Genomic DNA, 21,501 nt, shown 5'->3' with positions numbered 1-21,501 from the left:
AGGTGCAGTAATGTACTAGGTTAGGGTTAAAATGGTTAGGGATTTCTTATCAATTCTTTGGTTTTATTCTAATGCCAACATGACAGTGCCATGAGAATTTCATAATAAATGGTATCATTTGTCCACATGGCAAAACAAATATTTGTTACCAAGGGGATCTGACATCAAAAGAGCATTCCTGCAAACTACCCTTTTTTCTTTTTACCTTTGAACCTGTTATTGCAATGTGCGCTTGTGCAGTATTTTGTTTGGTTTTGTCCTGATCTGTTTCGTTTTCATCATGCAGTGCAGGTATAGCTATAATGAAGTGCCTGTATGATACAGACTTTTTAATTTGATGTCCTATATTTGGGATCACAAAGTACTGAACGTGATATGGCTTATCAGTCTCTTGCTCCTGCCAACGCTGCAGTGGACGTGCCATTGCTGTTTATGCCAAACGTTTTTAGTGTTTGGATTGAATTCTGGTGTATCAAACCATATCCACCTCTTAGTGTTGATCAGTTAGCCTGTTCATGTGACTACTACTTATACAGATGAGGTATTTCCAAATCTGTAGAACTGGTGGTCGGACCATGGACAACTGAGCTTTGTTATGCTGGAGTTACGAGAGGTCACTACGAGAGCTCACTAATGCTGCTGTATCGGCGGACCAGTCTCATGATATTGTCACATCAACAGGCCAACACTTGGGATACTCTGAAGGGTTTGGATTGATTTGTGTGCTAGGGTGGCGTGTTAGTAGAGGCAGTTGGACATTCAACCATTTTATATTTAATTATTGTGTTCAAGTTCAAAGCCAATTTAATTTCCCCTTGGCCTTTTCTAATGAATCAAGTATTGCCTAATTGATCTCCTCTACAGGTCCTCTGAATTGGAATGTTTTACTCTTTCCCATCTGCGTCCCATGGAGCTTCCACCCCTGCTGTGTTCAGTCAGTCACTATTTGTTCAGATGGAAAGTGTTTACCAAACTATTTCTTTAAATTCCACTTCCTGTTTTTTTTGTTTTTTTGTCACTGGCCCCGCAGTTGCACATGAATGCCTTGTTTAGTCAGTTGGTATGGAGTGTTAGGCCAGAGGTCTGGTCAGAGTGTACTGTAATAGAGGTTAAAGATGTCCTCCAGCAATTTTATTTGTATATTTTTTACATATAAAAAAATTACTTTTACTGTTAATGTGATATCTCAAGTATAAATGCAGTTTAGTACACTTAAGGTAAAAAAAAAAAAAGTTTGGTGCGAATGTTTTTAGACAACTGATATTTCTACAGGTAAGTCAGGTATCTAGTATTGCCATATTCCTTCCAAGGTAAAGCAAAAGGAAGTGTTAGGCTTATTTTATCTGTCTGCATCTTATCGCCTTGACAAGTTGTACATTTTTACTGTCCGTGAAGTCAGTCCCCATACAACTGTATATAGGTCAGGACCTGTGCTGCATCATGCATGGGCTGTCTGTTTACTCCTTAACCACACCCTTCCTCTGTGAAGATGCTGCTGCACGTTGGAGGTATGCGTTCGGCCCTGGGGCTACTGGCTGTCAGGAGGGCATGCTGCCTGTCTCGCACCACCCACAACTCCCCTCAGACACTGGAATACAAGCCCATCAAAAAGGTCATGGTGGCCAATAGAGGTACCGTAACAATTCTCCCACCTTGGTAATTCTGACACTAAAACACTGAAATGTAAGCCAAATTGTTGTAGCTAGTTTCCTCTCACCACATGATTCCATTTTCCTGAGACTGCATAATGACAGCTGAGTAATCCAACTACTTGTAGGTGAGATTGCCATCCGTGTGTTCCGGGCGTGCACTGAGCTGGGGATCCGGACAGTGGCTGTCTACTCTGAGCAAGACACCGGCCAGATGCACAGGCAGAAGGCAGATGAGGCTTACCTCATAGGGAAGGGCCTGCCGCCCGTGGCCGCCTACCTGGACATCCCTGACATCATCAAAGTTGCTAAGGTCAGAGATGTGAAAATATATTTTGGAAACTGTTACTGCTCTTAAAGATCACAGCTTTACATGTTTTTTCCACATCGTTTTATTATTTTTCTCAGGAAAATGATGTGGATGCAATCCACCCTGGGTATGGCTTCCTGTCTGAGCGATCAGACTTTGCTCAGGCATGTGTCGATGCTGGGGTACGCTTCATTGGCCCTTCCCCTGATGTGGTGCGCATGATGGGAGACAAGGTGGAGGCTCGATCCATCGCTATCCGTGCAGGTAGGCCGGACACTCACTGACTGTCATGTTCAGGACTGTCTGATGGATGTTTGTTTCATGTGTTAAAGTAATTTTTTCAGCAAAATCATCAAACATACAGCTGACATTGTGTACTGTTAAGTTAAGCTCATATTGTTGGATTGTTTTTGCTTCCAGGAGTTCCAGTTGTACCAGGGACAGACGGTCCCATCACTTGCCTATCGGAGGCCCAGGAGTTCTCCAACACCTATGGCTTTCCCATCATCTTCAAGGCTGCCTACGGTGGTGGGGGCAGGGGAATGAGGGTGGTCAAAGAGTATGAGGTGAGTAGAAATATCTGTACCTAAGTAGAGGCTCCAGTCTGAGTGTTTTGTCTTTGTGCTGGCTGACTTATTGTTCCCCGTCGGTTGACGTGTGTAGGAGCTGGAGGAGAACTATCAGCGTGCGTACTCTGAGGCCCTGGCTGCGTTTGGGAACGGTGCTCTTTTCGTGGAGAAGTTCATTGAGAGACCCAGACACATTGAAGTGCAGATCCTGGGTGAGTTTGTTAGACTGTTTTTGTTGAGTCTTTTAAGTGTTGTGATTAGATCTACTGTATACATTGTCATCCCATCTCTCCCAGGTGATAAGTATGGTAATGTTATCCACCTGTATGAGAGGGACTGCTCTATCCAGAGGAGGCACCAGAAGGTGGTAGAGATCGCCCCGGCTGTACAACTGGACCCACACCTCCGGGACAGACTCACCGCTGACTCTGTCAACCTGGCCAGACAGGTACAGGATGCAACACACACGCACACACTTTATGATACATTCTTTTAATAGGGAGTGTAGAGCTGAAACCTTGTATTCCTTTCTCATTTTCATTTTTTAAATGTTTAGAATTTTGGCACTGCTGCCTTTCTAAAATGGCTGAGCTGTATGTATTTGCAGTTTTGAATGGAATATCAGACGATCATTGTTTGAATTGAGTGAAGTTTTAGTCTGTTTTATTGTGCAAAAGCACTTCTCACAGACACTATAAACATGAAGGATGAAAGTTGAGAAACCCGGAGTTTGTTTGTTCTTGGCCTTTCGTTCAAAACGGCTCATAATGAAATGTCCTACATTTAAAAAAAAATAAAATAATTGTAGTAAGGAAAGCAAGGCCCTCAAAGCACAATATTTTAAATTCATTTATAAGCTACTCTGAGCCGTTCTAAATGGGTGTTCTCATTCTGTGTTGTGCTCATAGAGGCAATGGAGACGTGTGGGAGGAGGATGAGAACCTGGAAAGGAATATTGCAGTTTAAGAAAGGGATTTAGAGACCGAAAGAGCAATTTCGATTCATAAGTGTCCTACAGGGAAGGAAGAAAGGATCAAAGTAAAATAATAGAGCCTAATTAAAGCAGTGGAAAGAGATTCCACCTGCAGGCTACCAATTGGCACACTAGATGGCAGCATTCAACAACACAGATGGCCAGAGGAGACTGCCACTAGTAGTGAACTGTTGAGACTGCCACTCCCACTCACAATAAATATCACCTGTAAGGGGGCTTTCACACCATAGTGTTTACTCCCTTAGTTCGGTTGGTTTGAACTGGTGTGAACACTATCCGCACTAAACAATGCACGGTGTATCGCTCAAAGGGTGGTCTCGGTCCAATTCGTACCGTTGTGCGGTTCGCTGCAGGTGAGATGGCAGTCTGGACCGAACACGGGGGGGAAAAACAGTTGGGCCGTATTATTGATTGTTTGACTGCGAGCATTTGATGACATGCATGCTGCCTCATAAGTAGATCTCTGAAGCATTCTGTGAGTAGGCCTATAGCAGCATATGCCGTGGCAATATAGGCTACTGAATATAGCCTAGTCATGTAGCAGTTAGAGCAGCTATTGTTTCGGGGGGGGGGGATACAATGGAACAATAATCGAACTCTGATTCGAACTATAGCTCAGCACTGTGCTAAAATGTCCTAACATTACGCAATTGAAGAATTTCCTGATTGCAATCAAGCTGACTTATTTTGTTTTCTTGAGGTGGAAGCAATTACTTTGATCAGAAAACAGTTACTGTTGTCAGTGGCATCCCACCGATTTCCCCATCCTGTATGAGATAAGCTATTAGACGTTGTGTACACTAGCTGGTGTGCCTGTCATGTTCACCCTTGAGCTAGCTGTATTTTGCAAGTGCTTGTATTACATTTTTTGCTGTCTGTTTTTGGGATGGAAGAGGGAGGCAGGGGGTGGGACGAGTTTGCCCTGTTTGAGGGAGTGAAGAAAGACCTGTGATGTGCATGTGGCCCTCAATTTGGGATCGGCCACTGAACTGCCTGAACTCATCCATTCAGCCTGATACCCAGACATGCACTACAGTGACCAGTCTCCCACCCTATTTGCTCTGTCAATAACTTAACAGAATGGAAAATATGACTACACTAGCATTGGTCTGTGAGGGAGAGAGAAAGAAATTGGGTGTGAGTGACTGAACAGATGGAGGAATTCTATCATATGGCAGTGAGGAATGAAGAGGAGTGGCGACGAGAGCGTTTGGCTATGCATGCACTTTGAGAAACCTGCTCTCCTAACGAAAACAAAACCCTGCCAGTGGTGGTTCACTAACAGACTCCTCCCACATGAGCACATTGTTTGCATATCAGATGTGTTAAGCCCTTCAGCATGCGTTTCCACTACGGTCCAGCTTGTCATGTCAAAGAGTTTCCATTAGAATTAGTTTGGTCTTATCTATAAGTGAATTATAGAGTACATTTTAATGCTCAATGATTCTCCTGTTCTACTATCCTGTGGGATATCCATAGATAATCATATCTGACAGTCCATGACTTATCTAAGGAGGATAATGTTCACCCATATACCTCTTATATAGCACCTTCCCCAGACCCTAGTAAATTTTATAATCACTTTGATCTGTTATTTAAAGCTTTAATCATCTGCGGTTAATTTAGGAAACTTGATTACAACTTCATTAAAAGAGGGTGTTCCAGCCCTTTATCTCAGGAGTAAGCTGTGGACCAAAATATCAGTGTGAAACATGCTTTGGGTAGATTTAGTTATGATTTGAGATATGAAATATATTTTGACTAGAATACTAGGGTAATAAATTCCTCCGATACATTAGAATATTGATACACGTGCTTGTCAAGGCGTGGTTATAGGGATCACTCTTGTATCCAAATTGAACATCCAGTGTACACTGGGTGTGCAAAACATTATGAAAACACCTGCTCTTTCCATAAGACTGACCAGGTGGGAGCTATGATCCCTTATTGATGGGTTAAAGAAGGATTTTTAAGCTGTAACAAGTCTCAACATATTTTGATGTGATTGTGGGCTGATAGTTGGTGGAAAAGTGTTTTTACTCCAACCCCAGAAATGTTTGTCATTCAATTACAAACTACCACAAGGAGTTTTGATGATAAGGTCAGAAAATAAAACTTGAATAACTGAAAGTGCTATTGAAAAGCGATCTCTGTCAAAACTAGTTTGTAATATATTTTTGTCTCGTTTCCATGGTGACCGCTCTACCCAGAGCCTCTTAAGAACATGTAGGGGTGTGGTCACAGCCTTGATACGGTCTCCTACTTCCCTTATTTTCTCTTCTAGCCCACAAGCTCATTTAATTCATTTTACACCCCCACCCCCCACACCATTGCGCACTCTCCAACTGAAAGTCCTGTATTTTTGTTGTCAACTCAGCCAGCATTGACATATTTAAAACAGCAGATTGCCTTAGTTTCTGAATTGTTGTGCTTGCATGTACAGTACCTGTTATTGGTGATGGAAGCCAAGTGTTCCTATCTGCCGGTGTCTACCACGTCTCATCCCCGCTCCTGCCCCATCGGTCTCGTCCACGCTCCTGGGTCTCGTTCCTTATCCTCTGAAATGGTCCACACGTAGACGGTGTGGTGAAGAGTGTGCAACTGCTCCTCTTCAACCTCAGGTGGCTGAAGAAATTTGGATTGTCACCCAAAACCCTGACAAACTTTTACAGATGCACAATTGAGAGCATCCTGTCGGGCTGAATCACAGCTTGGTACGGCAACTGCAACGCCCTCAACCGCAAGGCTCTCCAGATGGTGGCGCGGTCTGCACAACGCATCACCGGGGGCAAACTACCTGCCTTCCATGACACCTACAGCACCCGATGTCACAGGAAGGCCAAAAAGATCAAGGACAACAACCACCCGAGACGCTGCCTGTTCACACCGCTATCATCCAGAAGGCGTGGTCCGTACAGGTGCATCAAAGCTGGGACCGAGAGACTGAAAAACAGCTTATATCAAGGCCATCAGACTGCTAAACAGCAATCACTAACTCGGAGAGGCTCACTGGCCACTTTAATAAATGCATCACTAGTCACTTTAAACAATGCCACTTTAATAATGTTTACGTGTCTTTCATTACTCATCATATGTATATACTGTATTTTATACCATCTATTGCACCTTGCCTATGCTGTTTGGCCATCGCTCATCCATATATTTATGTACATGTTCTCATTCACCCCTTTAGATTTGTGTGTATTAGGTAGTTGGGAAATTGTTAGATTACTTGTTAGATATTACTGCACTGTCGGAACTAGAAGCACGAGCATTTTGCTACACTCGCATCAACATCTGCTAACCATGTGACAATGTGACGTTTTCAAACAATTACTGCTTTGCGTACAAGCCAGTGAATTGTATGCGTTACAGCTGGATGAGTCAAGACTTGGCATGCACAGCTCCTGGTATATGTTCTTTGTTTTTGGAGGGTCAATTAAGACATCCTCTTCTGCAAACCACTGGACAGCTTTGTGACATCAAATGGACTTTGGTGGTCAAGATGTGTTGGTATCTGTACTGATGGTGCAAAAGCCATGACAGGGAGACATAGTGGAGTGGTAACGCGCATGCAAGCAGTTGCTCCCGATGCCACTTGGGTCTGCAGCCTCCACTGAGAGACTCTTGCTGCCAAGGGAATGCCTGACGGCTTGAAATACATTTTGGACACTACAGTGAAAGTGGTTCATTTTGTTAAAGCAAGGCCCCTGAATTCTCATATTTTCTGCATCATGCAATAATATGGGCATCGACCATGTAATGCTTTTACATACAGAAGTGCGCTGGTTATCAAGGGCAAAGTATTGACTTTTTTTTTTAAATTGAGAGACGAGCCTTCTTTACTGAGCATCATGTCCACTTGCATGACGAGTGTCTCACACGACTGTCCTGTCTGGGTGATGTTTTTTCCTCACCTGAATGATCTGAATCTAGAATTACACTCTCTGCAACTAGATTCAATGTGCGGGACAAAGTTGAGGCTATGATTTGGTAAGTTGGAGATCTTCTCTGTCTGCATTAACAAGTACAATATACAGGTTTTACCATCATTGTCTTTAAGCTTGAGTTCATTTGCACACACACATCATACAATGGCAAATGTGATATAGCGAAGCACCTGAGTGAGTTGGGTGCGCAATTACGCAGGTACTTTCCCGAAACGTATGACACAAACAACTGGAGTCGTTATCCCTTTCATGCCCTGCCTCCAGTCCACTTACCGATATCTGAACAAGAGAGCCTCATTGAAATTTCAACAAGCGGTTTCGTGAAAATGGAATTTAATCAAAGCCACTGCCAGATTTCTGGATTGTGCTGCGCTCAGAGTATCCTGCCTTGGCACATCGCGCTGTTAAGACACTGATGCCCTTTGCAACCAGGTACCTATGTGAGAGTGGATTCTCGGCCCTCCCTAGCATGAGAACTAAATACAGGCACAGACTGTGGAAAATGATTTAAAACTCTCTCCAATACAACCCAACATTGCAGAGTTGTGCATCCTTTCAAGCACACCCTTCTCATTAAACTGAGTTATTCACAATTTTTGATGACAAGGTTTTATATGTAAGATGGTTAAATAAAGAGTGTAATTATTTATTTGTGCCTTGGTCCTATAAGAGCCCTTTGTCACAACCCGGCTCATGGGAAGTGATATTCACTCTTAATAAATGTTTCATGTGGTGTGTGGCAGGCTTACAATGATGGCAAAAAACACCATTTGAGAGTGCGCTGAGCGCACTGAAGGTTGAATGTTTTGAAGGGGTACGGGTCTATAAAAAGTTTGGGAACCACTGCCGTAGAGGATAAGTATACAAGCAAAGCCCATAATGAAATGCAGCCTGTTCTATGAAAATGTGAGTTATTTCTTTGTTTTTTTGTGTGTGGAATATGGGTGCAAGCAGCGCTCCCCCTGGCAGGGGTTGTAATTGGATTGAAATGACTGATGCTGTGGCACTCCATTTTTTATTAAGTTTTATTGCCAAACATTTATTGTAAAAGTTTTCATACCCCTTATTCCATATTTTGCTGTTACTGCCTGAATTAAAAGTGGATTCAATATTTTATTTCTCACGTTTACACAATACCCCATAATGACAAAGTGAAGTGTTTCTATATATAATGTTCAATAAATGAACAAAAACATCTAATTTACATGGTGTTTCACATCCCTGAGTCAATAAATGTTAGAATGTACTTTGGCAATGATTACAGCTTTAAGTCTTTCTGGCTAGGTATTTAAGAGCTTTCCACACCTGTATTGTACAATATTTGCACTATTATTATTATTTTAGAAATTCTTTAAGGTCTTTCAAGTTGGTTGTTTATCATTGGTAAATATTTTCAAGCGGTTTCCCTCTAGGATTTTGCCTGTGCTAAGCGCTTCATTTTTTTAAATATTTTTTTTTATCCCACCCCAAAAATGTCCTTGTAGATGACAACCATACCCATAACATGATGCAGCCACCATGAAGTGGTACTCAGTGATGTTTGATTTTCCCCAAACATAGCTCTTTGTATTCAGGAGAGAGTATTTCTTGGCTGCATTTTTTGCGATTTTACTTTAGTGCTGTATTGGAAACGGGATGCATGTTTTGGAGTGTTTTTATTTATTTACAAGCTTCCTTATTTTCACGCTGTCATTTAGGTTAGTACTGCAGAGTAAGTACAATGCTTATCCATCCTCAGTTTTCTATCACAGCCATTAAACTCTTAACTGTTTTAAAGTTACCATTGCCCTCATGGTGAAATCCCTGAGTGATTTCCTTCCTCTCCGGCAACGGAGTTGGTAAGGACGCCTGCATCTTTGTATTGACTGTGTATTGATACTAATTACACTGAGCATGGTGGAGTTACACCATCCAAAAAGGGATATTGAATGTCTTTTTTTTTTACCCATCGGTGCCCTTTGCGAGGCATTGGAAACCCTCGCTGGTCTTCGGTTGAATCTGTTTTGAAATTCACTGTTCAACGAAAGGAACTTGTATGTGCGGGATACAGAGCTGAGGTAGTTATTCAAACATGTTGCACACAGTGAGCCCATTTGAACTTATTTGACTTGTTAAGCAAATGTTTACTCCTGAACTTATTTAGGCCTGCCGTAGCAAAGGGGTTGAAATACGTATTGACAGAAGACATTTCAGCCTCTTTGTTTACCAAAAAAAAATATAATTATCTTCAATCATCTTTAAACATTTTTATTTTGACATTATGGGGAGGTGGCGTGTCGGCCTGTGACCTAAAATCTCAATTTAATACATTTTAAATTCCGCCTGTAACACCTTGGAAAAAGTCAAGGCGTGTGAATATTTTCTGAAGGCACTGTACATACACAGCACTTATCCTGTGTGTGACACGAACTGCCTAGCCATGAGCCTGCACCTTCACGTGGGTGACAATGGATGAGCGGGTGCCTGCCTAGCTGGCAGAGATTAGTTTTGGGCAAGAGATGAATTTCAGTGGTTCAGATTTCAGTGAATTTGGCTAGTGCTATTTTGACACCCCGCAGCGCTGTGGAGGGGGAAATGGGCTGATATATTAAATCCTGCTTCCTCTTTGGCTGAGCTCTAAGGCTGTCTAAAAATGACTATAATCACAATGGGATATCGCAGTCTTCAGTAGATATTAGCTGGCAGTCTTGTCGTTTTCCCTTTTTAATTTTTTTTGTAGATTTAGTTTTCTGTAGTAGTGGAGGTGGGAGAAACTGATTCAGTACTTGGTTTTATTTGTATGAAGTTAATTTTAGCTTTTGAAACAATGTGTAAACTCTTCCAATAGAAGTCAGAATTTGCCAAGAAATCCAGTCATACTTATTTCTTCAAATGTCTTTCTATGTCCTCAGGTAGGTGAGGAAGTAGAGGTTTGCATCTAATTGGATTTGTCCTGTGTGTACAGGTGGGCTATGAGAACGCTGGCACGGTGGAGTTCCTGGTGGATAAACATGGAAGACACTACTTCATCGAGGTCAACTCCCGCCTACAGGTGGAGCACACCGTTACCGAGCAGGTCACAGAGTAAGTTACAGACATTAACGAGGAGGCCATGGCCGTTACTGAGCAGGCCACGGCGTCGGTCATGGCCGTTACTTGGCATTACAATGTCACTTCTCTGACGACCTGTAAGACTGTTCCCTGTCTGGTCAAATTATGTCTGTTCATGGTAAGTGGCAAGACTGTCCTTTTGCTCACTGTCTTTATAAAGGTTGGGTCCCAATACTTCTAAATGGCTTCATTGTGTCAACTTAACTGAAAACAATATGTAGGTAAAACATGGCAAACCCATATCCATGTAGGTATTCTACATTCTGGCAAACTTAGGGCTGTAAAGGTCATGAAATGTTGGATGACCCTAATTGGCCATTCGAATAGCAAAACACAGAACGGGCGTCCGTATTCAAGTAAATTATGGCATAATGGGTGGACTGGCGGCCATTTGTGAGGTGTACCCATAGGTGCAAAGCGGGAGGTAAAAGCAGGAAGTGTACCCACCAATATGTGCTGTGATTTGTTAATTCATCTCAACTGAGAATGTGGTAGCTGCAGCCCAATATGACAACCAGTGTATGGAAAGCACTCTGCTATAGTGTACTGTTTTTAGCTGTTTCTTACCACGCCAACTACTGTACCGCAAGAGTTTGGACTTCTGTTTTGAAGCCAGAGGATGAGTTTGAGTCGTATTTCACTGTTTTACACCATTTTAAATGGTCAGTTATAAAACTGACGATTTGTTTATTTTTGATTAAGTATTGATGGGAGGACTGTTGCGTCATAGGTTGTATGCTTATACTTACTGTGACTGTCAACTTGATGTTGGCTACTAGTTAACTACTTCCCACGCTCCTGCTGTATGGTAGTGCTTGTTAAGCGGGAGCGAAGGGCACTCTGTCCTGGTGCTGTTGCCGATGTCACATTGATGACATCTAGATGGTTATCAATATTAGTCATTTCGTGTTGGCTGCTATCCTACTTGAAATAAAATCACAAGTAATATACATGAATTTAAATCCATATAGTCATGTAGGTAATCTAGTCAGTATTTCCAGATGAGTGGACAAAAGAAAAAGCCCTTTGGAGTGTGAGTCTAGCCAATGAATGAGTTTTTTTTTTAATGCTTTTTCTGCTTGATTGTTATGGTTGACTTGGGTTTCCTCTGCTTGGGAACTTGATTGAAGAGTAAAGTTTATCATGGAGGAAGAAAAGGAACCAGATGGGAAGACATGATACTACTTAGTCAAGGACTGAACATCTTGCTTTGTGATAACGCAAAGGAACCTTACAGAAGTGTCGTACCGATGAAGTAAATGGACTGCTATACCAGATGCTTAAGAACATTATGTTCTTATGCCGTTTTCCTTTTCCATATAAATCACAGTCCAGGTTGTCTGAGTTCTACATTAAGAGCCAGAATCCTAGTCCACAAATAGTCTCGCAGTGCTATGTCATTTGGACTTCCTACTCTGGACACTAAAGATGATGAAATGCCTAATCTCACCTGTCAAATGCATTTAGAGGTGAAAATAGCATGCACTTATCAGATGCAGCAAAGTCCTCTATTTAATAATTCAGGAGGGATGAAAGCAAAGCAGCATCATTTTTTAACACTGACTCACACAAATTGATATGAATTGTTTTTTTTTGTGTGTTTCTCCTGTGCTCCTGGCACAGACTTCTGTATTTGTGCCTGTCTGGTCGCGTGGAAGGAATGTAGGTTCATTCATTATAAATGTCCATCTTGTCACATGAAATTGAAACTGTCAGACTGCAATTGGCATTCAGCGGGAGCACCCCTCTGAGTGATTGGGTCTGGAAATGCACTTGATTCTTATTTCGGAAATTCACCAAAAAGGCATTTGAGCCACGCCCACCAGCCGCTGGCCATGTTCTCCTCCAGCTGGGTTGAATTCTCAGGACTGAATATAGTGCTCTGGTGAGTAGGTTATTACACGACAGCTCTGTTTTTGGCTGTCTGCCTCCACCTTTTATCATGACTTTCAATTGGTCACAGTGATTAAGACCAATTAAGGCCCCCTTCTGTCATTTCCGACTAAGTTGTGTGGTAATGGGAATCACTGGAAATGGCCCATGCAATTGCAATGTGTTAACTCCTCAAACTCTGACTTCCCCAGTCTCATAATAGCATTTCTCTCATTTCAGTCAATGTTCATCTGTCCTTTTTTGGTGCATTCATCCTTTTTCTTGCGTTGCCATAACATCACCTCTCTAGGAACAGTATCCTGCTTTATGGAGGCCATGTACAGTGCATTTGGAAAGTATTCAGACCCCTTCCACTTGTTCCACATTTTGTTACCTTACAGCCTTATTCTACAATTGATTGATGAAAAACATTTTATTAAATCTACTCACTACCCACATAATGACAAAGCAAAAACTGGTTTTTAGAAGTGTGTGTGTATACATGCGAATATACATATGCACATTTTTCAGGTCTCTCCAGAGATGTTCAAGTCCTGGCTCTGGCAGGGCCACTCAAGGACATATGAGACTTGTCCTGCGGTGTCTTGGCTGTGTGCTTAGGGTCATTGCCCTGCTGGAAGGTGAGCCTTCGCCCCAGTCTGAGGTCCTCTGGAGCAGGTTTTCATCAAAGGATCTCTCTGTACTTTGCTCCGTTCATCTTTCCCTTGATCCTGACTAGTCTTCCAGTCTCTGCTGCTGAAAAACATCCACGCAGCATGATGCTGCCACCACCATGCGTCACTGTAGGGATGGTGCCAGGTTTTCTCCAAACGTGATGCTTGGCATTCAGGCCAAAGAGTTCAATGTTGATTTCATCAGACCAGAGAATCTTGTTTCTCATGGTCTGAGGCATCTAAAGGACTTTTAGCAGTCCAAGAGGGCTGTAATGTACCTTTTTTACAGTAGTGGCTTCCGTCTGGCCACTCTACCATAAAGGCCTGATTGGAGGAGTGCTGCGGAGATGGTTGTCTTTCTGGACGGCTTAGTTTTGTTTGAAAGTATATTGGAAGTTCATGGTAGCTACCTAGCTTATGTTGGCTCCCGAGACGCAGTTGGCATCACAAGCAGTCCCAGCAACTATCTTTCCAGTGATCCTGTTGACCAAGGACAGGTCTGAGGAGCTATTTGGTGTCAGAGCTAGCCTAGCTGCTAGCTAGCTGGACATCAAGCTGGCAATGTTTTCTTGAGCGCAGCCCACAACGTGGTTAGCCATTGTGGCTGGGACGGCAGATTGTCCCTGGTTTGTGGCTGTCTAGTACCCTGCTGTTTGTTTAAAATTTTCCTGTGACCTGCCCTGTCTGGAATTGCGAGGAGTAACAGCCTAACATGCGTTGATAGCTACCATAACAAAGCCCAAAGCCGGCGGTAGTACCATTTGAGGACCGTGCCAGTGATGTCTCTCTATCACACGTTTAGGATCTTTTAAACAAAAAGAGACCTATAAGCAAGAAAAGTGTTTTGTCCAACTACTCAGATTCTACTAATAAAAGAATGGACAACCTGACCAGAGGTCCAGGACCTGAAGAACAGTAAGCAGAACAGTGTGCCAGAAGAGGGAAGAACTGATCCCAGCCATGAAAGCTGCCAGAGCTTGTGGAGACATTGCGTACTTCCATTACGACACTCATTGTCCACCCTCCCTCCCAGAAGCCTGCAAGGGATGAGAGCGAGCCAAGCCTATGGGTTCGTAGCCTCAACCCCGCAGCGCCCACACCAATTTATTAATGGACTGCTAAATGTATATATATTTTTTTTCTTGCTTGGTCTGCTCTCTTAAATATTATGACTCTCTGATAAGCTACCCAGGAAAGGGCTGAAAATAGCCCATATTACATATTACATATTACTACATTACATGTAGCCTTAGCAAGTTATTGATTTCATGAACCTTCTAACATCTGATAACATTAATATATTAGCCATTTCTGAGACTCCCTTAGATAATTAATGTGATTTATACATCAGTAGAAATACAAGGATATAACATCTATAGAAGAGACAAATGCTTATCAGAGCCATATTCCTGTAATGCTTAGATCTTAAGTGTTGTGGTTGCAGGCTCACTTGGCACATCTAAAGCCTTTTCTTTTCGGGTGTTGCTGTAGGTCACCAAGTGCTAACAGTCACTATCTAAATCATATGTGTGAACTGCTTGATGGTGTGTGACGTAAACAGTACTTTCTTGGGGACCTGAATATTGACTGGTTTTCATCAAGCTGTCCGCTCAAGAGGAAGCTTCTCACTGTAACCAGTTCCTGTAATCTGGTTCAGGTTATTAATCAAATCACATTTTATTTATATAGCCCTTCTTACATCAGCTGATATCTCAAAGTGCTGTACCGAAACCCAGCCTAATACCCCAAACAGCAAGCAATGCAGGTGTTGAAGCACATTGGTTAGGAAAAACTCCCTAGAAAGGCCGAAACCTAGGAAGAAACCTAGAGGAACCAGGCTGAGGGATGGCCAGTCCTCTGGCTGTGCCGGGTGGAGATTATAACAGAACATGGCCAAGATGTTCATAAATGACCAGCATGGTCTAATAATAATAATAATAATCCCAGTAGTTGTCGAGGGTGCAGCAAGTCAGCACCTCAGGAGTAAATGTCAGGTGGATTTTCATAGCCGATCATTAGGAGTATCTCTACCGCTCCTGCTGTCTCTAGAGCAGTGGTTCTTAACCTGGGTTCGATCGAACCCCAGGGGTTCGGCGGAGGTCAAAACACACATCCGATTCATATGATTCGTGATGACACGCTCCGCTTGGCCATCATTGGCTGCAGGTGATCACGCTACATCGCTTGGCCTATCTGTGCTGCAGGGAATTTGGTGCGCTCAGTAGTCGACTTGTGACTGTTGTGATGGTACGTGTTGTGATTTCTTTCTTAATATTTTAATCCCTTCATACTTACTATGTCGAGCAAAAAAGGAAAGTAGTCGGACGAATATGTACAATATGGATTTACATGTATAACGGAAAGTGATGGGAGTCAGTGTCCTAACTGCATGATATGCAATGCCAAGTTGAGCAATTCTAGTCTAGCACCGGCAAAACTAAGAAAACACTTCCTTAAGCTGCATGGAGATGGAAAATACAAGAACACAACGCTAGCTGAATTCAAGGTGAAGAGAGCCAGATTCGATGAAAAGGCTACTCTGCCTGTTCTCGGCTTTGTACCCATCGACAAACCGATCCTCACAGCATCGTACAAAGTTGCTTACCTGATCGCAAAGCAGGGCAAACCACACACCATTGGTGAAACACTCATAAAACCAGCTGTGTTGAAGATGGCGAATATCATGCTGGGAAAAGAGGCTGAAGTTAAATTATCCCAAATTCCTCTTTCAAATGGCACCATCAGCAACAGAATAGAGGACATGAGCAAAGACATCTTGGCTCAAGTAGTTGCAGATCTGATTTCAAGCCCGGCAAAATTCAGCCTTCAACTCGACGAGACCACAGACGTTTCCAATCTAAGCCAGCTTGCTGTATTCGTGCTCTATGTGAAAGACGCCATGATAAAGGAAGATTTTTGTTTTGTTCGCCTCTTACAACAACAACTAAGGCAGCCGATGTGAAGAAACTTGTGGATGACTTCTTCAAAGACGACAATCTTTCGTGGGATGCTGGGAAGAAAGTCAGGTTTTGGTTCGCTAGTGAAAGCCGATGCACCACACATTGTTACGCATTGTATTCTGCACATGCATGCGTTGGCAACACAAACCTTGCCTCAAACTGGCAGAAGTATTAAAAATTGTAGTAGAATGCGTGAACTATGTGCGAACTAGTGCTCTGCGGCATCGCATCTTCAGTGAGCTGTGTAAAGAAATGGGCTCTGAATTCGAAGTACTTCTGTACCATTCTAACGTTAGGTGGTTATCCCGGGGACAGGTGCTGAATCGTGTTTTTGCCGTGCGTGTGGAATTAGCCCTGTTTTTGCAAGAGCACCAACATTGTCATGCAGATTGCTTCAAAAATTCTGAGTTCATTCTCATTTTAGCGTACATGGCCGATATCTTCGCAGCTCTCAATCATCTCAATCAAAATACGCAGGGCGGTGGAGTCAAAATCATCGAAGCGGAGGAAAACCTGAAGGCTTTTCAAAAAAAGCTACCGTTATGGAAACGACGAACAGAGAACAATAACTTCGCAAACTTTCCCCTGCTGGACGACTGTGTTAGTAAGATCGAAGATGTATCTGGAATCGGAGACATTTCTGTACCCGCGGAACTGAAGCAAGCAATTGCCACGCACTTAGATGAGCTTGCAAAGTCTCTCGACGGATACTTCCCTACAAAAGAGTCATGTCCAGCATGGGTGAGACAGCCGTTCACGTTTAGTGTTGAGACAACAGATGTCAATGATGAATACCTCGATGAAATCATTGAAATTCAGCAGAGCCAGGTTCAACAGCAACTCTTCAGAACAACAACGCTTTCAACATTTTGGTGTCAACAAATGGTAACGTACCCTGTTATTGCTAAGAAAGCTCTGGAGATTTTCATACCGTTTGTTACAACATATCTTTGCGAGCAATCCTTTTCGAGGATGCTGGACATAAAAATGAAGAAAAGGAAGACTTTGTTGCGAAAATGACATGAGTGGCACTTGCCAAGGTGAAGCTGCGCATTTCTGAACTGGTCTCTGAAAGGCAACAGCAGAAGTCACTGATTTGCAGTAAATATTCATTTATGTTTTTGTTTTTGTGTGAATGTTTTGAAGATTGTTCTTTGAACACAGTGATGTTGATGCAGGGTTCATTTTGTGCATCAGTCAAATATATACCTATGTTTTGAATTTGATTTTTTTTTTCGAGGGTTCGGTGAATGCGCATATGAAACTGGTGGGGTTCAGTACCTCCAACAAGGTTAAGAACCACTGCTCTAGAGAGTTGAAAACAGCAGGTCTGGAACAGGTTGCACATCCGGTGAACAGGTCAGGGTTCCTAAGCCGCAAGCAGAACAGTTGAAACTGGGGCAGCAGCACGGCCAGGTGGACTGGGGACAGCAAGGAGTCATCATGCCAGGTAGTCATGAGGCATGGTCCTAGGGCTCAGGTCCTCCGAGAGAGAGAGAGAGAGAAAGGCGAGAAAGGGAGAAAGAAAGAGAGAATTAGAGAGCATACTTAAATTCACACAGGACACCGGATAAGATAGAAGTACTCCAGATATAACAAACTGACCCTAGCCCCCTGACAAACTATTGCAGCATAAACACTGGAGGCTGAGACGGGAGGGGTCGGGGAACATTGTGGCCCCGTCCAGACAAGGCCAAACAGGCAGGATATAACCCCACCCACTTTGCCAAAGCACAGTCCCCACACCACTAGAGGGATATCTTCAACCACCAACTTACCATCCTGAGACGAGGCCGAGAATAGCCCACAAAGATCTCCGCCACGGCACAACCCAAGGGGGGGGGACAGGAAGATCACGTCAGTGACTCAACCCATTCAAGTGACGCACCGCTCCTAGGGACGGCATGAAAGAGCACCAGTAAGCCAGTGACTCAGCTCCTGTAATAGGGTTTGAGGCAGAGAATCCCAGTGGAGAGAGGGGAACCGGCCAGGCAGAGACGGCAAGGGCGGTTCGTTGCCAGACTACACTCAATCATATGACCCACTGAAGAGATGAGTCTTCAATAAAAGACTTAAAGGTTGAGACTGAGTCTGCGTCTCTCACATGGGTAGGCAGACCATTCCATAAAAATTGAGCTCTATAGGAGAAAGCCCTGCCTCTAGCTGTTTGCTTAGAATTCCTAGGGACAATCAACCGACCAGGGTGTTTTCAAGCACTACAGGAACAAGATCATCCACATGTATCGATCACATTTTTACTAATGCTGTAGACCTTTGTTCTAAAGCTATATCCATACCCATTGGATGCAGTGATCACAATATAGTGGCTATATCCAGGAAAGCCACATTTCCAACAGCTGGGCCTAATGGTCATACAAAAGAATTTGTGACTTATGTGGATGATTGATAATGTCACAGGCCGGCTCATAGCCTGTGGCAAAAATGAGGGGACGCGAACAACAGGTTCGCCAATTAAAAAATGTTATTTTATTGTAAACAAAACGATTAACTTTAAACTAAGAACACTAAGTCATTTGGGCTAAACCCGGTGCTTTCTTGCACTAATTCACGAGCAGCTAGTAACAGCCAAGGTAACCCCTCCTCCCAATCTGCAGAGTTCTGTACACTATGCACAAAGCAAGGATTTTAAAGTTTGATAAACATTCCAAAGCTCCCTGGCTCTGGGCATGGAATGCAGTAAATCAAATCAAATTTATTTATATAGCCCTTCGTACATCAGCTGATATCTCAAAGTGCTGTACAGAAACCCAGCCTAAAACCCCAAACAGCAAGCAATGCAGGTGAAGAAGCACGGTGGCTAGGAAAAACTCCCTAGAAAGGCCAAAACCTAGGAAGAAACCTAGAGAGGAACCAGGCTATGTGGGGTGGCCAGTCCTCTTCTGGCTGTGCCGGGTGGAGATTATAACAAAACATGGTCAAGATGTTCAAATGTTCATAAATGACCAACATGGTCGAATAATAATAAGGCAGAATAGTTGAAACTGGAGCAGCAGCACAATCAGGTGGACTGGGGACAGCAAGGAGTCATCATGTCAGGTAGTCCTGGGGCATGGTCCTAGGGCTCAGGTCCTCCGAGAGAGAGAAAGAGAGAAGGAGAGAATTAGAGAACGCACACTTAGATTCACACAGGACACCGAATAGGACAGGAGAAGTACTCCAGATATAACAAACTGACCCTAGCCCCCCGACACATAAACTACTGCAGCATAAATACTGGAGGCTGAGACAGGAGGGGTCAGGAGACACTGTGGCCCACTCCGAGGACACCCCCGGACAGTGCCAAACAGGAAGGATATAACCCCACCCACTTTGCCAAAGCACAGCCCCCACACCACTAGAGGGATATCTTCAACCACCAACTTACCATCCTGAGACAAGGCTGAGTATAGCCCACAAAGACCTCCGCCACGGCACAACTTAAGGGGGGGGGGGCGCCAACCCAGACAGGATGACCACATCAGTGACTCAACCCACTCAGGTGACGCACCTCCTCCAGGGACGGCATGAGAGAGCCCCAGTAAAGCCAGTGACTCAGCCCCTGTAATAGGGTTAGAGGCAGAGAATCCCAGTGGAAAGAGGGGAACCGGCCAGGCAGAGACAGCAAGGGTGGTTCGTTGCTCCAGAGCCTTTCCGTTCACCCTCCCACTCCTGGGCCAGACTACACTCAATCATATGACCCACTGAAGAGATGAGTCTTCAGTAGAGACTTAAAGGTTGAGACCGAGTTTGCGTCTCTGACATGGGTAGGCAGACCGTTCCATAAAAATGGAGCTCTATAGAAAGCCCTGCCTCCAGCTGTTTGCTTAAAAATTCTAGGGACAATTAGGAGGCCTGCGTCTTGTGACCGTAGCGTACGTGTAGGTATGTACGGCAGGACCAAATCAGAGAGATAGATAGGAGCAAGCCCATGTAATGCTTTGTAGGTTAGCAGTAAAACCTTGAAATCAGCCCTTGCTTTGACAGGAAGCCAGTGTAGAGAGGCTAGCACTGGAGTAATATGATCAAATTTTTTGGTTCTAGTCAGGATTCTAGCAGCCGTATTTAGCACTAACTGAAGTTTATTTAGTGCTTTATCCGGGTAGCCGGAAAGTAGAGCATTGCAGTAGTCTAACCTGGAAGTGACAAAAGCATGGATTAATTTTTCTGCATCATTTTTGGACAGAAAGTTCCTGATTTTTGCAATGTTACGTAGATGGAAAAAAGCTGTCCTTGAAATGGTCTTGATATGTTCTTCAAAAGAGAGATCAGGGTCCAGAGTAACGCCGAGGTCCTTCACAGTTTTATTTGAGACGACTGTACAACCATTAAGATTAATTGTCAGATTCAACAGAAGATCTCTTTGTTTCTTGGGACCTAGAACAAGCATCTCTGTTTTGTCCGAGTTTAAAAGTAGAAAGTTTGCAGCCATCCACTTCCTTATGTCTGAAACACATTCTTCTAGCAAGGGCAATTTTGGGGCTTCACCATGTTTAATTGAAATGTACAGCTGTGTGTCATCTGCATAGCAGTGAAAGTTAACATTATGTTTTCGAATAACATCCCCAAGAGGTAAAATATATAGTGAAAACAATAGTGGTCCTAAAACGGAACCTTGAGGAACACCGAAATTTACAGTTGATTTGTCAGAGGACAGACCATTCACAGAGACAAACTGATATCTTTCCGACAGATAAGATCTAAACCAGGCCAGAACTTGTCCGTGTAGACCAATTTGGGTTTCCAATCTCTCCAAAAGAATGTGGTGATCGATGGTATCAAAAGCAGCACTAAGGTCTAGGAGCACGAGGACAGATGCAGAGCCTCGGTCCGATGCCATTAAAATGTCATTTACCACCTTCACAAGTGCCGTCTCAGTGCTATGATGGGGTCTAAAACCAGACTGAAGCATTTCGTATACATTGTTTGTCTTCAGGAAGGCAGTGAGTTGTTGCGCAACAGCCTTTTCTAAAATTTTTGAGAGGAATGGAAGATTCGATATAGGCCGATAGTTTTTTATATTTTCTGGGTCAAGGTTTGGCTTTTTCAAGAGAGGCTTTATTACTGCCACTTTTAGTGAGTTTGGTACACATCCGGTGGATAGAGAGCCGTTTATTATGTTCAACATAGTAGGGCCAAGCACAGGAAGCAGCTCTTTCAGTAGTTTAGTTGGAATAGGGTCCAGTATGCAGCTTGAAGGTTTAGAGGCCATGATTATTTTCATCATTGTGTCAAGAGATATAGTACTAAAACACTTGAGTGTCTCTCTTGATCCTAGGTCCTGGCAGAGTTGTGCAGACTCAGGACAACTGAGTTTTGAAGGAATACGCAGATTTAAGGAAGAGTCCGTAATTTGCTTTCTAATAATCATAATCTTTTCCTCAAAGAAGTTCATGAATTTATCACTGCTAAAGTGAAAGTCATCCTCTCTTGGGG

At 43.3% G+C, this 21,501-nt stretch overlaps 1 protein-coding gene across 1 annotated transcript in view; it reads left to right on the top strand.

The window, feature by feature from the left end:
• Positions 1-21,501, top strand: part of LOC110509959 (pyruvate carboxylase, mitochondrial) — a 108,021-nt gene that overhangs the window by 5,142 nt on the left and 81,378 nt on the right. The window contains exons 2-8 of the mRNA XM_036967814.2: positions 1,490-1,631; positions 1,778-1,962; positions 2,058-2,223; positions 2,380-2,525; positions 2,623-2,740; positions 2,825-2,976; positions 10,417-10,535. Of these exons, the coding sequence (XP_036823709.1) occupies positions 1,490-1,631; positions 1,778-1,962; positions 2,058-2,223; positions 2,380-2,525; positions 2,623-2,740; positions 2,825-2,976; positions 10,417-10,535 (1,028 nt within the window). The remainder of the gene's footprint in view (positions 1-1,489; positions 1,632-1,777; positions 1,963-2,057; positions 2,224-2,379; positions 2,526-2,622; positions 2,741-2,824; positions 2,977-10,416; positions 10,536-21,501) is intronic.

The sequence above is a fragment of the Oncorhynchus mykiss genome, chromosome 29, assembly GCF_057628025.1.
Source record: "Oncorhynchus mykiss isolate SJ-2025 chromosome 29, ASM5762802v1, whole genome shotgun sequence".
Taxonomy (NCBI): Eukaryota; Metazoa; Chordata; class Actinopteri; order Salmoniformes; family Salmonidae; genus Oncorhynchus; species Oncorhynchus mykiss.
This window is presented reverse-complemented; position numbering and strand designations above follow the sequence as displayed.